The sequence below is a fragment of the Amphibalanus amphitrite genome, unplaced genomic scaffold (assembly GCF_019059575.1).
Source record: "Amphibalanus amphitrite isolate SeventyFive unplaced genomic scaffold, NRLGWU_Aamphi_draft 000446F_arrow, whole genome shotgun sequence".
NCBI lineage: Eukaryota > Metazoa > Arthropoda > Thecostraca > Balanomorpha > Balanidae > Amphibalanus > Amphibalanus amphitrite.
In genome coordinates this window covers 113,930-129,988 of record NW_024881940.1, presented here as the reverse complement: position 1 = coordinate 129,988, position 16,059 = coordinate 113,930, and the positions used below count along the sequence as shown (strand labels likewise).

The following is a 16,059-nucleotide window of genomic DNA, read 5'->3' as shown; positions in this document are numbered from 1 at the left end:
CGCCGCTGATAATAGCGGACTTATGTTCCTGTAAGCCAAGTGGCAGATGATTGACGACATGGTTGATGTAATAGGTACCTAGTAGGTCCTAACTCCTAAATAAGTAATAAGATAAAGCTGATGCAATGTTAGAGTGGAAAGGGCCACCTATGCCTATAAATAAACGAAACGGACAAAGTCACGCTGGCAAGCAACTGTCCTCGATCATAAATGCGCCGGTAGTCCGTTTCGATCATAAATGCGCCGGTAGTCCGTTTCGATCATAAATGCGAAGAAGCCGTTAAGTGTTACGCCGTTCCAATAACAGCAAAATGATAAATAAAAAGGAGGGCGACGAAATCTTTCCTTCCGTTCATTCCCTCTCCCCTTATCACATAGCTTATGATCGCCATGTGTAGACGAGTACGACCGTATATCAGCTAGTCGGCGCGGCGACATGATGACTCTCCAAAACCGCCTGCGATGGGCAGGGCGCCTCTTAGGGGCCTCTCGAGCAGTGGCGTTCCCAGGTGGGGGGATGACAGAAGACATAGACGGCTCGCTTCTCGGGCGGCGAGCGCTCCTACGGTCATGGAATTGAACGTTCGAGTGAAATAAACGGCAGTGGAACCAGAGATCACACCGGATGATTCACGGATCAAGTCGGATCAGTGATAGCGTGCACTGCACCGGGCATTACCTACCTAATATCGGACATACGCGATGAAAAGTTCATTAGCCGAAGTGAGAAATGAAAAAAATCACCCAGATACATCGAAGATTTATAGTTCAGCACGGAGTTACAATGAATATAAAAACAGTCACACGTTTAAAATGGAATAAAATTTGTAAACGTACAACGTAAGTCCTGCAGACAAAATCGATGGACATTACATTAGGTAGGTCAAGCTAAAATGGAAACATATAAGATGCAGAGAGAAGAGGGCGCAATGTTGCTGTCACATTTCGACGTCATTTTAAGCATAGCATAAATCGCACGTTGAACTTACATTTTGTGTGACTTTATCGATCTACTAGTACTATCTAAACTTGAGGCAAAGTTGAATTCATTATCGGCGTCGGGGACTGCCACAACCGGACCAGCAAGGCATTTAATATCCCGTGGTGTAAAGCCGACGGGCTCAGGCTTAAAACGTCTTAATTAGTTACAGCCCAATTTATATCAATTTGATGGATGATATCGGATGACGGGTGACATTTAAGTACGTATATTTCCATTTTGATGGGGAGAATTCGATGTTACAGTCAGACGGAACGTCTTCTTCCGTCTTCAGTGTTCCCGTCCTCTGAGTAATCATTATTATTCTATTGCTTCCTATACATAATTCATATATAATTCTTATACATATGTAATATTTAGATAGGTATATTTGTATCCAACTATACAGCTTTCCGTCTAGAAACTCAGAAAAAGATATCATAACATTTTGTCTTCCATCTTTTCGCGATATCCATTTATTTTACAATTTACGCTAAACGTCTGCTTACGAATTGTTTACTTTAGACGGTTTGACTTTTCATCCGCAACTTCGTTACTTCCACGGGCGCTCTATTGGGGTTAGGATCAGCAGTCGCGTTATATCTAAACATTAAGCGCTATCTGCTTCTTGCCCGCTGAGCGCCACACGCCCGTCAACTGAGCGCGCCTCTGACTGTTGAGAGTGCCAAGATACAGCCGTCGGCCGGCAGCGGGCGGGGCTCGACAGTCGGCACTCCCTTCGGGACCTCGCCACGGACAGGATGTGTGTGACGCGCGCGATCTGTCTGCTTGTGTTGGCGACCGTAGCGGCGGCATCCCAGGATGCCCGCCCGCTGGTGACCGTCGAGTCAGGTTCGCTGCGTGGTCTGAAACAGCGTTCACTCTCTGGACGTTACTACGCAGCGTTCAAGGGCATCCCGTACGCCGAGCCACCAGTGGGTGCTCTGAGATTCGAGCCGCCGCAGCTGCACCGCCCCTGGACCGGCGAACGAGATGCCTCGGCGCATGGAAACAACTGCCTGCAGTACAGCATGATGCACAACTTCTCCAAGCTGGGTCAGGAGGATTGTTTGTTCCTGAATGTGTATTCGCCTCGCCTGCCGGAGTCAAAAGAAGAGAAAGGTCTTCCGGTTATGGTCTGGGTGCACGGTGGTGGCTTCATCAGCGGATCTGGCGACGACGACATCTTCGGCGTCGATTATCTTCTGGACGAGGATGTCGTCGTGGTGACTTTCAACTACCGCTTGGGCGTCTTCGGCTTCATCACGACCGAGGATGGCTTCGCCACCGGCAACCTGGGTCTTCGTGACCAAGCTCTGGCGCTTCAGTGGGTGCGTGATAACATCGCGGCTTTCGGAGGTGACCCAGAACTCGTCACTATCTTCGGGGAATCTGCAGGAGGTGCCAGTGTCTCGCTTCTGGTGGCCAGTCCTCTTACAAAAGGCCTGTTCCACCGGGCCATCAGTCAGTCGGGGTCTGCCAGCTCTTGCTGGTGTCTGGCGGGAGACCAGCATGAAGAGTTGGCGGTGCTTACCACAGGACTTGGCTGCCCCGAGAGCGGTGCCGCCGCGCTGGAGTGCCTCCGTCAGAAACCTGCCGATGACATCATGAAGGTGGTGGCTAGTGTTGGTTTTGACGCTGGCGGCCTGGCGCTGCAGTTTCATCCTCGTGTCGACGCCGATGCGAAGGAACCGTTCGTGCCCGATCAGCCTAACCGCCTGCTGAAGAGTGGTCGCTTCAACAGGGTGCCTTGGATGATGGGTTCCACGCAGGACGAGGGTCTCTTCGTCGCCGGCTTCCTTCACCGTGACTCTGAGGTTCTTGCTCGCGCACTCAAGGGAGACTTAGAGGCATGGTCGTCCGCATCGTTCCTTTGCGGAGAAGGCCTTTCATCTAAGACCGTCAACGGCGCTCCTCTTGAAGTGGCCGAGAAGATCCGCGACTTCGTCCTGAGTAAGGGAGGCAACCCCACCGCGGCACTCATCAAGTTCTTCAGCGACCGTTTCTTCACACTGGGCATGAGTGCCGAGCTGTCGCTGGCTTCCGAACTTGTCCCCGTCTACCAGTACCTGGTGGACCATATCGGCCCCGGCCAGATGCGCTTCGCCGACATGATCGGTGTCGAGGCGCCTCCTCTGCCTCTCGTCTCTCACGGAGACGACATGGCCTACCTCTTCCGCGCGGCTCTCCAGCGTCGTCCGGAGCCAGGATCGCCCGAGTACGCGCTCGTGCGGCTGTTCGTACGGCTGTGGACGAGCTTTGCCCAGCGCGGCTACCCCTCAGCTCCTGAGCTGGGAGTAGAGGACTGGCCCATCTACACCTCCCAGAGCGGGACCTACCTCCGGCTGAACGCTGCCCCGGCGCTTGCCGAGAAGTTCGCCGAAGAGCGTGTCCGGTTCTGGGAGAGCCTTCCTCTGAAGGAGCCATGGAACGCGCAACGTTGGAGTTCGTCGAAAGACGGTCATGATGAACTGTGAATTGTGACCGTCCGATGCGAAAATGATAGTGAATGTCATGCCTGTAGGAATGCTAACCAATGAATAGTTAAAAAATCGTTTTTAATACGGTGAATAGTTAAAAAATCGACATCTGATTCCAATGACCAATACCGACCTCAGAAGTCAGAAGTGTCCGATGTGATCGATGATACGGTGCAAAATGTGAGCTGGATTGGATGCACAATGTGATAGATGTGGCACCATTGATACCTACCTGTCATAGAGCTTAGTTGACTGTTGTATGAATACGTTCGACTATGAGCGTACCTAGTTGCCTTGCTACAAATGCTACATTACATTACCTAATACATATCAGCTCAAATATATCTTTGAACGTCCTATCTCGTTCATTAACTTTTCGTCACCAGACACCAATCAATGACCATTGTGTCACCGACCAGTGAACAATGACCATACATGTCTGGCTAAGTAAGGCCATAGCAATGGTCGTTTATCTTTATGAGACATTGCATTCATCCAGGCAGCGTCCATTGATTTCGCAAGATTTCGAGCGCTACGTGGATCTTATCTATAACTTGGCAACTAGCGGACCGATTGCATGGAGGTTCGGAGCTCACGGTTACAGAGATAAACGAATTCAGTGCCATTGATAACCATACCTATTTTGAGAGGCTGTTGAAATCACATGCGTTGAATCGAATGGTGATGTAATTCGCCTCACTCAGCCCGATAGGTATTGACTAATAAGCTATATGATCGCTTAAATGCCTACTGCTAACTGCAGCCGCGGCGATAACGTTTAGGGAACTTTTCAATGTCACAGATTACCTGATGATCTTAGGTCACCATACCTATTAACAACGGCTATTAAAATCGCATACGACAAATAAAATAGCGACGGTTTCCATTCGATTCCCCTCGCATTTGCTGAGCTGCAGACGTTTATAGCCAGATGGCTGCGTATAAGTGCGCGTCTTTATCTTTATTTCTATGGTAGTGCACTGCGTAATCATAGGCGAAAACGTTTGTTTGCCTTTCAAGGCCGGGCTGAGGCGGGCTCATCGAAGGTAACCATATTTGGAATAGGACTGATGAAAGGTCATACGGTGAATCAAATGGAATCAATATAATCGCGATCAATCCGGACATAAAATGAGTGCACCGTGCAATATATCTGAATAATAGGTCATACAATTAATAATGTTGACGGTTGGGCATAATAGAAATTGTAAATCATTAAGAAAACCCTTGATAAATGTATCCGAAATGACACACAATTATTTATGTATACTTGATGTGACAGATTTTCTGATAAATATATACCTACCCTTGGCTCATGGTCTGGATGCATACTGAGTTTTTTACAGCATGGATGTCAGTTGTTTAGCTGTGGAATAGAGCAGTGTTTTTAATTGAATATTATCCAGCCTTGAACAGTTTATATTCGCTTTTGTAGCAGCGGCGCCACTATTGCCGACGGTAACGTTTTTTGGATAAGGTAAGGGGGAAATTCTTTAATTTTGTTTTTATTAACACCTTTTCAAGTATACCAATAGTATTATTGCAATTTTATCTAAATTGAGACTGTTTCAGTTTCACACATATCAATGTTCAATAATGGGCACTACTGGGGCCGGGCGTGTTCTGATGAATTGATTTTCACTCTCGCAAAACTTCAACTTTGATGAGTTTGATGTATGCTTACGCCAGTGCAAATTGTGTGTACTTGTGGCTGGTTGGTAGGTTGTAGGTTAATAGGTAAGGTTAGGTCAGGATAGATTATGGTTTTGGTGAAAGTATAGGCGATGCGACAGCATGTGCGATGTAGCTAATTAGCTTTCAAATGCTACTAACGCTAAAAGACATCATTTGGAATGGTTTCCAAACATTCCACCTTGGAATATCCATAAAAACCCACAAAAATGCTTACAAAACAGACTCCCTATTCCTCGGTCCTCACTCCTCCCCCGCCGCCTTGGCTTACTTCAAGGCCGTATCATAATCATTATAGCAGGCACCTCAGTAGGGTGTCCCAAAAAAACTTATTTGTTAATTTTTGACCGGCTGAAGGCTGCCCCCATTCCACTTGGCTGGGATATGATGCTGACAAAATTTCAAGTGAATCCGAGTACGTTTAGAGGTTGCGAGCAAATGAACATTTTTATCTCTTCTTATGTGCATTTTAACATGGCTACTAGGATCGCATGCATGGCATGATTCAGACGGGGCAGAATCGTTCGCACTTTTTCCCTCCAGTCGTTTCAGCTGTTTCTTTGGCGGTTTCCGGAGGTTGGCCACAATTTTCATCTTCAAACTGTCCGCAAGGCGACCATCGACGAGCATCATCCCAGTAACCATCGTTAGGCTCCTGATGGTGCCTGAAGTCGCGGGCAAAGGCCGCGACCACTTCCCTTCTCTGCAGCTGCGTCTCGGTCGCATCTTTGTTGCCGGTTAACTTAAGATGAAGATCGTCCAGGCACATACACCGGACCAGGATATGGTCAGGTGTGTCGTCTCCTTGCAAACGGCGCACCTCACCGCTGAGTACCGCAGGTCGGGTCACCCTGGGCACTGGGCAGGTCCGCGCCGGGAGGCGGCCGATCCGGTGGATGTACTGGTACGACATACCTACTGCAGTATCCAGCACGTAGTTGATGCCGATAGGCATCCACCGCCTAGCCCTTGCTTACGCCAGAGACTGAGGTGGAGGTCGGCATCCGGTCTCCCCAGATCCTCTTGAAGAAGGAGTCTGGCCATGTCATGCGTCAAGCAGTTGCAGCCGCCCCTGCTCCGGCACTTGTGATGGCCTTTGCTTCTGCCGGCACCTCCTGCGGGGAGCCGGCTGCTTCTCTGACCAGCTCGTCGTCCCTCTTACGTACTGCCTAGGCTGAGACGGAATATGACGATCTCCAATTGCCGCCATGTTGAAGCAGCATTGGCATTCCTCTCGAAGACTTTGTAACCTCCTGGTCCATCCATGTTCCTGCTGACGACTCTAATGGTGGACCCAGGTTTCATCGCGAAATAAACCAAGGAGTTTAACCCGCGCCCTGCTGGGGGTCCTGGATTTCCACGCCCTGCTGGGGGGGGGGGGGGTGTTTGAACACCCCCCCCCTTGTAACTCGGCTCCTGGGCCACGTAGCGATACGCGGAAGGCGGCGTTCGAAAGAGCGTAAAAAATAATGACGAAATCACTTCGGTCAATTTTTTGGTCAGGTCAAAGGTCAGGTCACCAGAGGTCATTGAAGGCAAAATTTCGCCGATTTCCAGGTCGAATGTCGAAAATTTCCAAGAAGCCAACGCATAACTCGGGAACCAATAGAGCTACAGCGCCGCGGAAAAGCGCATTCGATAGCCCTATTAACGCCCTTTCTGAGTAATTCTCTCAGATTTGACCTAAGGTCAACGGTTTTGCCTGCAGGGGGCAAAAACTGCAAAAATAGCCAATATTTTCGAAAACAGTTTTTCTGCAATAACTTTTGACCCAAGCCTTGTACGAGCTTACTTTTACCGGCATCGTGTTCCTCTCGTCAAGACGCATCGAATGAACTATAACTTGACCTTGAAAGGTCAACTTGAAAATTTGACCTCAGGTCAAGGTCATGACCTGACCGGAAAGGGTCATGTTGCATATCAGTCGATCCGTATCGTCGAGCTGAACACATCTAAGGCGTTTTCATCGCTCTAGCATGCCTCTATCAAAAGTTATTTGCGAAAAACTGTTAGATACCATTCGTGACCTAAGATGACCTCAGGGCATAAACAAGGGTCACGGACACCATTTTCAAGTTCAGTGTGTCTAAACCACTTGTAATCCGGTGTTTGGGAGTGTGTATAATGTCTTTCATCCAAAAGAGGCGCATTTCAATTTTCTCCCATTGACTTATAATGGGGAGGTCGCAAAATTGACCTGACCCTAGGTCATCGATATCAAAATTCTGAGATATACATTTTGTACATGCTATTGCTCTTAGCAATCGCTGAAAGTTTCAAATCGATCGGTCACTCGGTGTAGCTATGACAGACATTGAAAGTTTTTATGAGGTGAGGTCACTTCAAGTGACCTGGTGACCTGACCTTGAATGACCTTGGTCTGAAATTTTCACAACATGTGTAGAATTGATGTATGATAAGGTGTACCAAAAACGGCGGCGCTCCGCGCCGCCGTTTTTGAGATATTCGCGAAAAACCACAAGGGGGGTGTTCAAACACCCCCCCCCCAGCAGGGCGCGGGTTAAGGAAGGACGACGCAGCCTATCACATGGTCAGCCATAGAGCAAGGGCTCTTAATATCGTCAATGATGCCGCCGAACGGGGAATCTCGCTTATCTAGCCGTACAACACCACCACCAAGTCAGAAGAGCAGAAGCAATACCTGCTTCAGCTAGTGCATCACCATCAGCAGGCGCAGCCCAAGAAAATCAAGGATGGATAGACAAAGAAAGTGTTTCATAGATAGTGCAGTGCTACCTTCTGCTGTAAAATTGTCTAAATACCCTGATTTGTCATGCTTGTTCAATCGGTATATACCTACACATATTATGGAATGGGGTTTGCTCAGTTAAAAAGTGCACAAGCTCGCAACCTCTAAATATACTCTGATTCCTCTGAAACTCGACCAGTGTCTTCCTTACCGGTAGTGGAACCGGGGCAAACTTCAGCCCCTTGAATATTTCATAGTTTTGTTTTTCCCATGTATGCTTGGGACACCCTACACCTCAGTCCTCAGGTGCTCCCACCTGACCTTTTTGTGAAAAGTTCACCGCCGACTTGTCAGTTCTTAAGATATTTACCCAAATTTCCCTTATAGAAGTCTTCATCAAATAGTAGGTATTACATAACAAAACATAACCTAACCTGACCTGTCCTAACCTTACCTACAAGTTACAACCTAGGTACCAACCTAAAACTTACCTACAACCTACAAACAGGGGCGCCGCCACGGATTTTTGACTGGGGGGACGGACTGACCGACTGAAAACCCAAAATTAGACATTCTTACCGTGGCTTTTTTCGGTCCGATGTATTGAACGTTTAAAGCGAATATGCCACTTTTAACATAGGGTTTTAAACTGAAGTAACAGTTTTGTAGCTTGAGCTGAGACAAGAATTAACAAATCAAGAGCTTTTATGGCCCAACGATCACCCTAGCCAAAGATAGGTATCGGTATCGATTTTAGGTTTGAAGACTGAAGTCATCCCCATAGACTACACTTTGTCATTCCATTACCGAGGAATCCATTCCCTTACGGAAAAATGCTAGCCAATCAGCATTCAGCTGGTTTGAACTACGTAATACGAGTATGCTTGGTCAACGCGTAATCAGCTTCCGCTGCAGTATAATTAGCCTCTACGAAAGATGGAAAACAGTTCTTTTGTAAAAATAAAATAAAATCCTCTTTGCAAATATTCATTATGTTATTTTCTGACCATTTTAAGCATAAAAAATCATAACTGTGGCAACAACTGGTTTGAGGAAAGTAGTTAAGGTATGGCTATAGACTGATTTCCCACCAAGTACCTACCTATATACACATCCGATGTCCGATTCAATTTGACACGGCAAAACCTCCAGTGCTCTATCAGGCTATAATTGCTGATGTATGCCACTAATCTGATCGGTAATGCATATTGCATATGAAATAAATATTGCATACTTGCGTGGGGAGGGGGCGTTGTATAGTAACAATCTCTCTTTTTGGGTTTAGCATGAATCGGCGCGAAGCGCCGCGGAAATTGGCAAAAAAAAAAAAACATCAGGCAAAACTGCTCCAAAATACGGATTTTGCAGCCCGTGTAACAAGCTTGATACCAGAAAACCTTAGGTCAGGTCACCAAGTGAAGTAGTGAAGTCGCCTCAAAGTTTTGTTGTCCTCTCAACCGTAGGGGAAGTTGGGGCAATGCCGGAGTTGGGGCAAAGCCGAAATTCGAGATATTTCGAAAACCGTAAGACATGGATGCCACCTGTCAGTGATGCTCTGAAGCTTAAGTGACTACAATTATCGCATGTTTGTTACGAGTCGTCATTCGGAATACTTCGACTGTGAGGGCGCCAAGAGCGTTTTCAAGGTACGTTTCCCTTGTACTACATGCGCCTTTGAAGCTGCATTTCTTACTCATTATGCTACCGTTTGTCTGGCCAATTCGGTCAAATAATCTTTAGCATGTCTTTGCATAAGTGTGCTGCCTATTTGAAATTTATACAGCACGTTGAAAAGTTATGGGCCTGCAAATGAAAGTATGGCAGGCTGGGGTAATGCCGAAAACGTGCGATTACGCACGTGTTAAAAGCACGCTACGTGGACTTTACTGCTGTAGAATAGCAACGCGTATTTTTAGTCACACAAATTACACTTTCAACCGACACAACGGCCTGTTACCTATAAGGAATGACTTACCTGGCATGTTCTTATTATATCACACAATTATAACTTCCAGTGTGCACCGCGTCCTCAAGCTCTTAAAACGCGTGTCAGCTTTGATCAATTCTGGATAAAGTTTGAGATAAAATGGCAAAACATCAATGTCGGCATTCCCCGTAGATCATTTCTCCCATTTTCGGCTTTCCCCGCAGTCCGGGGCAACGCCGAAAAAGTCACTTCTTTGATATTTTTAGTTTGTGCGCTTAACGGTATGCGAATTCATCAAATGCGCCTGGTATGTTTGAAAGGCAAAAGACTGGCCTCTCGAATGACGCCAACAAGAATGGCTTATGTTGTCTACCTTGCGTGCTACGGGCGTCAGAAAAAAAGTCTTCGGCGTTCCCCCAACTTCCCCTATAGCTTATTTCTTAGAAGCTGGAAATTTAGTTTCGTGTGACTGCAGAACTGTGGGGTCGGAGCCGGAATCAGTCGGAGTTGATAGTTTTGGCTAGAGTCGGAGTTGAAGTCTTCGAAATTGTTCGGATTTTGACTCCGATGTCGGATTGGTTTAAAGTCATGCTCTCTTGGCTGGTTTGACGAAATATATTAGGCCCATTTTCGGCCAGTCGTGTTATACGACACACGTTGATCACGATATCAAATATCGGCAGTTCCGCGATGACAGGTCGGACAAGAGCTGGAGATTTTGTTGGCCGAGGTGTCAGGGGTCAGACCAATGCATGTAGGCCCACACCCCATATACTGATTATATAAACCTCCTGGACCCTCTCTGCAGATTCGGCACCGTTCTATCTCTTCCATCCTCAGGACAGTCAAATCCTTCTCCTCCACGCCGCAACCCCCCCCCCCCCTGCTCCGGGCTGGACGGGCAACTATCCCATGCAGGAATGGCTCCACTGGAGCTATAGTCCTTTGCCGGGTGCAGTGAATGCCAGTGGGCTGGGCTGCCTGTTCAATTGGTCGGGTTCACCCCAATTGTGGCTCACTGGGGTGGCTGCCCAGACCAATGTCTCCCACTAATTCTTCATCATCCTTCCGGCTCTGAAATGGTCTCATTGGACAGAAGGGCCTAAGCAAATTTCGAGTATGGATAACAACCAGTAAAACGCCTTTTGGGGCGACCAACGGAGCGAGCGAGAGGGTGGGCCTTGCACGTGCGAAATTGCAAGGGAATCCCTATAACTAACTTGTGCACTGCACCCTACTAACCGGTCCCTAACCTAACGATGTGCCAAATTTGAGCGCAATCGGCCTAGCCGTTCTCGAGCTCTGGTCTGTAAGCGGCACCCTGCACGTGCGCACGTGCAAAATGGGTCCCAACTCCCAACTGACTTTTGCACGGTACCCTACTAACCGGTCCCTAACCATGTGTATCAAATTTCAGCACAATCGGTTCAGCCGTTCTTGAGATCTGGAATCGACCCCTGCACGTGCGCACGTGCAGCAGCACCCCAACTTTAGCACATGAATATGCATTGCCTAGTGGGTACCTACCTATACATGCCAACTTTCAGCGCAATCGGCCCAGTAGTTACCGAGACATTGCAATTGTTACAAAACTGACACCTCTTCATTTTTCACGTGGCACGTGCAAAAGGGGTCACCCACATGCATCAGGAATAGTCCAACACTTGTTAGAAGGAATACAGCTACCGTCTACCGAAAATTATGGCATGTAATTCGGTCAAGTGGCTGCTGAGATATAAGCCTCGCAAAAGCGTGCCGGCCGCTCATACTCAGAAATTTCCGTTATCTATACGAAAGACTAAGCTCGCTTCGCTCGCTCCGTAATGAGTTTGGGGGGGGGGGACGTCCCCCTTCCATTCTGAGAGTGGGGGGGACGCGTCCCCCCCGTCCCCCCCGGTGGCGGCGCCCATGCCTACAAACCTAACACTTCTTGAATCGCCAGATCACAATTGTATTTAAACAATTTAAACAATCGCTGGGCTGGCGGTGATGATTGTTATTTATGATAATATTAGATATAAATACAGTAAGGATTAGGTTTTATCTAAGCCACACTTACTAATGACTAATGAGAAGGTCTATCAAATTATGTCTATATTAAAGGAATCAAGTGAAATTTGTGGCGGTCATGACACCGACCCTGACTACGTTTTTACTCTAAATTCATCTACACATTTACCGGTTAGCGGCGATGGTGACGCCAGCTATATCGATACCTTGAAATGAATAAATGATGATTTTGAAAGTCCACCGGTTTTTTCCTCTTTTTGAACCCTCTAAAAACTGGACAAATTGGCTAAATAAGAACATCTACAAAAATGTAAGACTGACTTGGACTTGCTCATCTTCACTGCTTAGACCTTTCATCCCTATTACAGGATGTCGCAGGGAGTAGGAAACACCACACCAACCGACTCTAGTTCATTTACTCTGCATTGCACTGTGATAATCCAGTGCTGAATTTTTCTCTGTGGAGTATGAGCTCCGGCAGAATTGCCCATTTTTGCCTACGTTTCCATAGAAAGCGAGCGCCAGTACCGGTAGCGTCACGTTGTGAATCACTGCCCGTTAAGCACCGCTCAGTGGCATTGGCCGGGCTGTCATGCAGCTGCCTGTGTTAACAGATACAAATTGGAATATTCAGCGTGACCAATGTGCTCTGTTCTTTCCGGCAGATTTCTTAGCGATCTGACACCATGCCGAAAGTGAAGAGAAGCCGCAAACCGCCGCCGGAGGGCTGGGAACTGATTGAGCCCACTCTCGACGAACTGGATCAGAAAATGCGCGAGGGTGAGTTGACCGGGACCCTCGTCCATACAGTCTCTTCCCTCCTGCCTTGCCCCCCCCCCCACACACACACACTGAGTCTATGGTATAAGGCTGAATGCATCTGTTCATTTATCCCATTCAGCCTGAATAGTGTGGTCATGAGTCATGACTCTCAATGACTAAAATTATTTTGATTCACACTTAAGTTGGTCGCTTTAGCTCATTCGCTCTGATTTATGACTTATTAACGCCGCTTGTTTTGTGATGTGCTTTGCGGTGATCATATCGCTAACTCTAGACAGTCGTGAGTAGCTGTTGTGCCACTGCATTACTGGTTACTGTTTTGACCGACATCTGCTCGTCTGCTCACAGCTGAGACCGAGCCTCACGAGGGTAAACGAAAGGTGGAGGCACTGTGGCCCATCTTCAAGATCCACCACCAGAAGTCTCGCTACATCTTTGACCTGTTCTACCGCAGGAAGGCCATCTCCAGAGGTATGTGGTGAGATATGCGCCTTTAGAGTCATCGGACGTCAGTAGTCGACTAAATGCGAGTTTTGGACTGACGTCATTGAGGAATGCTAATATCACAACCAGTTTTTTATGATACTGAATACTTTTCGATGTTTTTGAATGGTGAATGTGTTTTTGATTTTGTTAGTGAAGAGGCACCTGTCCTGTTTCTGTCCCAATATTCCATCAAGTTAGCATAATGGCTGGTCTGGTACGTTGCACCCAGGTTCATTCAATCTCTGGCCTTTCGAATCAACGTCACCGTCAAACGTTCTCTCTCCTTACCCACAGAGCTCTACGACTACTGTCTGAAGGAGCGTATCGCTGACGGCAACCTGATCGCCAAGTGGAAGAAGCAGGGATATGAGAACCTCTGCTGCCTGCGCTGCATTCAGACGCGCGACACCAACTTTGCCACCAACTGCATCTGCCGGGTGCCCAAGGCGCGATTGGAGGAGGTGAGAACTGAGTGTATAATTCTTGGAGAAACCCCACTGTGTGACGCAATATAATTCTTGGAGAACCCTTCTGTGTGACGCTAGCCGACATCCATCCACATAACAAATCGGTAGGTGTGTGGGCATGCGGCACTTTTCGACAAGTCGATGTACGCCGCGCGTGTTTTTTTTTTCGTTCAGAGACTCCGAGAGACTCAGCGACTTATCAGTCCTTGATAACTCTCTGATAATTCTCTGGGCACCCGACAGTCAACACACTTTGACTTTTCTGACACGCAACACTACCTGACGCTTTTTAACAGTTCTCCAAAATCCAAATGCGACGTTTCTCGGCAACTCCCCGGCTGCACGTAACTTGGACCTCGATACCTACCCGATTGCACGTATTTTAACCCTCGCCCGTAAACGGCGATCTGCCACCTTCGCCCATGCAGGGGGGGGGGGGGGTTGGTGCGACCCCCCCCTTGGCGTTTGAAAACGGAGCGTCGTAGAGCTTAGCGGAAAAGACCAACGGATTGCTCTCGCCGAGATCTCGCGATTGGTGGTATATTTTTTGGTCCTAGGTCAACATTTGACCTACTTTTGACCGGTCAAAGGTCAAATTTTCGGAAAAATAGACTTTTTTCAACTTTCCGCGGCGATTGCGGCAAAACGGTGGGAGATATCGACTTGAAACCTTCACTATCGTGTTCCTTGATCAATTCCCTATCGTTTGGTATGTATTTCGTTTCCCTAGCTCTAAAAATGGCGCGTTAGGAGCGCCGGAAGTCGGCAAGGTCACAGTCGGCGGCAGAAATTCGAAAAATCAAAATTCAAATTTTTGAAATCTGATTGTATTTTTGGATTTTGGAGGTCCATTTGCTCCCTATAGAAGCTAATATTGCTGCATATTCCCATTGAGGTGACAAGAATTAGCAAAATAGTGGTTCGGGCGCTTTTCAAAAATAGTACCGGACGCTGTTCCTCTTGTGACGTCATAGCTCCGTGACCTGACCTGACCCGGTCAAGTTTCTTATACCATATGATAGCCAATACTTGCCCCAACATGCATGAGAAGTTTCATCACGATCCATCAACCGATGTCCGTACCACCGGCAGGAAACCTCGGGCGTTGGCACTCAGTTTGTGAAAATCCGGCCGGAGGCTGTTCCCTTTGTGACGTCATAACTCCGTGACCTGACATGACCCGGTCAAATTTTTTTTATCAAAAGATGCGCAAGGTTTGCCCCATAAGGTACCCAAAATTTGGCGGCGCTGCGCGCCGCCGTTTTTGCACTATTTCCGAAAAACCTTAGGGGGGGGGGGGGGGTTGCACCAACCCCCCCCTACATGGGCGAGGGTTAAACCAACGTTTGCTCTGCCATATGGCCATTTCAAAATAGTTTTCACATTCACCATCTATATGGCGAATGTGGCGTTTATGGTGAATCGTATGGTGAATGTCCTGTATCGCGAATTCGCCATCTATACGGCGAATGTGTACAAATGTTTTGCCCAGTGGTCAAAAGCTAACGCGAAAAGATGTAGTACCGACGTTTGCTCTGTCATATGGCCATTTCAGTTTTCAGTTTTCACAACAGTTTTTGTGACACAGTTTCTGTATTTTCCAGGGTCGCGTGGTGGAGTGCGTACACTGCGGCTGTCGCGGCTGCTCCGGCTAGTCCATCCCAATGACGTCATAACCCCGTTACGTCATCCTATCCCCTCACCGTCCAGCGCTTACCCGACATCGTCACACTACGGCGTACGCTGAATATGATGAGTGCAGGAAAATTCGTCAATTCAGTGTCACACCAGCCAGCGGCAGAGAAGGGATTGGAAGGATACATGTGCGTTGTTGTGAGACTGTACCCGGAGCTGCAACAGCGAGAACTGTGCTGTGTTTGTGAAGCTCCGGTAATGAAATGTGAACTCATTGGCTGTGGTGAGCCGGTTGGGAGTTCTGAAAAGTGTAGGTGCGGTCCTCATGAATCCCGAAGGTGTAATGAGGCGGGTCGAATGTCTTCTGTCGTTCCTGCAAGTGTGTCAGCTTGAAAACAACCGCTGATGGCTGACGTCGGATCTTTTCCAGCGCTGCTTCGTAGCCCGCAGCCAGCCGTGCGGCGTGTGTATGTCAGGCACGTGAGATCCCTGTGTGGTGCGCTGTCGCCTGAGAAATGGGCTTATGCTCATAATTGTCGTAATGGAGCTCACCCAGTGCACACCGATACCGTTTTCATGCAGCCCTATCGTTGAAAATATCAACATGTTTGTCTAATTGAACTTAATTATTGTACGTGTTCGACTTGCACTATCGTTAATTGCTGTTCATTTCGGGCAACGAAATTGGCCTTGCATTGATTTAGATTTACTGTAAGGCATTGGTCTCACATGCACATGTCAGGTGGGCCTGTGTGGCCTGTGCCTCTTTTCGACGCTGGTCGGCGTTCTCCTGTAACATGGGTGTTTTGTGTTTGTAAATGATGCAGAAAAGAAACGTACATCTCCATCCAAAGTTCTTGTTTGGATCGTTTTCTCGCAGTCATTGACGT

General features: G+C 47.8%; 2 protein-coding genes across 3 annotated transcripts; both read left to right on the top strand.

Moving 5' to 3' along the window:
- The first annotated feature begins 1,700 nt into the window (after positions 1–1,700).
- Positions 1,701–3,799, top strand: LOC122391609 (juvenile hormone esterase-like). The gene has a single exon (XM_043385715.1). The coding sequence runs from the start codon at positions 1,741–1,743 to the stop codon at positions 3,454–3,456; it is 1,716 nt and encodes a 571-aa protein (XP_043241650.1). The 5' UTR covers positions 1,701–1,740; the 3' UTR covers positions 3,457–3,799.
- A 1,090-nt stretch (positions 3,800–4,889) lies between these two features.
- On the top strand, positions 4,890–16,022 carry LOC122391608 (protein BUD31 homolog). Of its 2 annotated transcripts, none has more exons than XM_043385714.1 (5): positions 4,890–4,936; positions 12,464–12,578; positions 12,930–13,052; positions 13,362–13,528; positions 15,139–16,022. In XM_043385714.1, exons 2-5 carry the CDS (start codon positions 12,485–12,487, stop codon positions 15,187–15,189), a joined length of 435 nt encoding a protein of 144 aa, XP_043241649.1. In that variant the 5' UTR covers positions 4,890–4,936; positions 12,464–12,484; the 3' UTR covers positions 15,190–16,022. The 2 variants fall into 2 exon arrangements, with proteins under 2 accessions (XP_043241649.1, XP_043241648.1); XM_043385713.1 differs by lacking the exon at positions 4,890–4,936 and adding an exon at positions 4,941–4,982.
- The last annotated feature ends 37 nt before the right edge of the window (positions 16,023–16,059 follow it).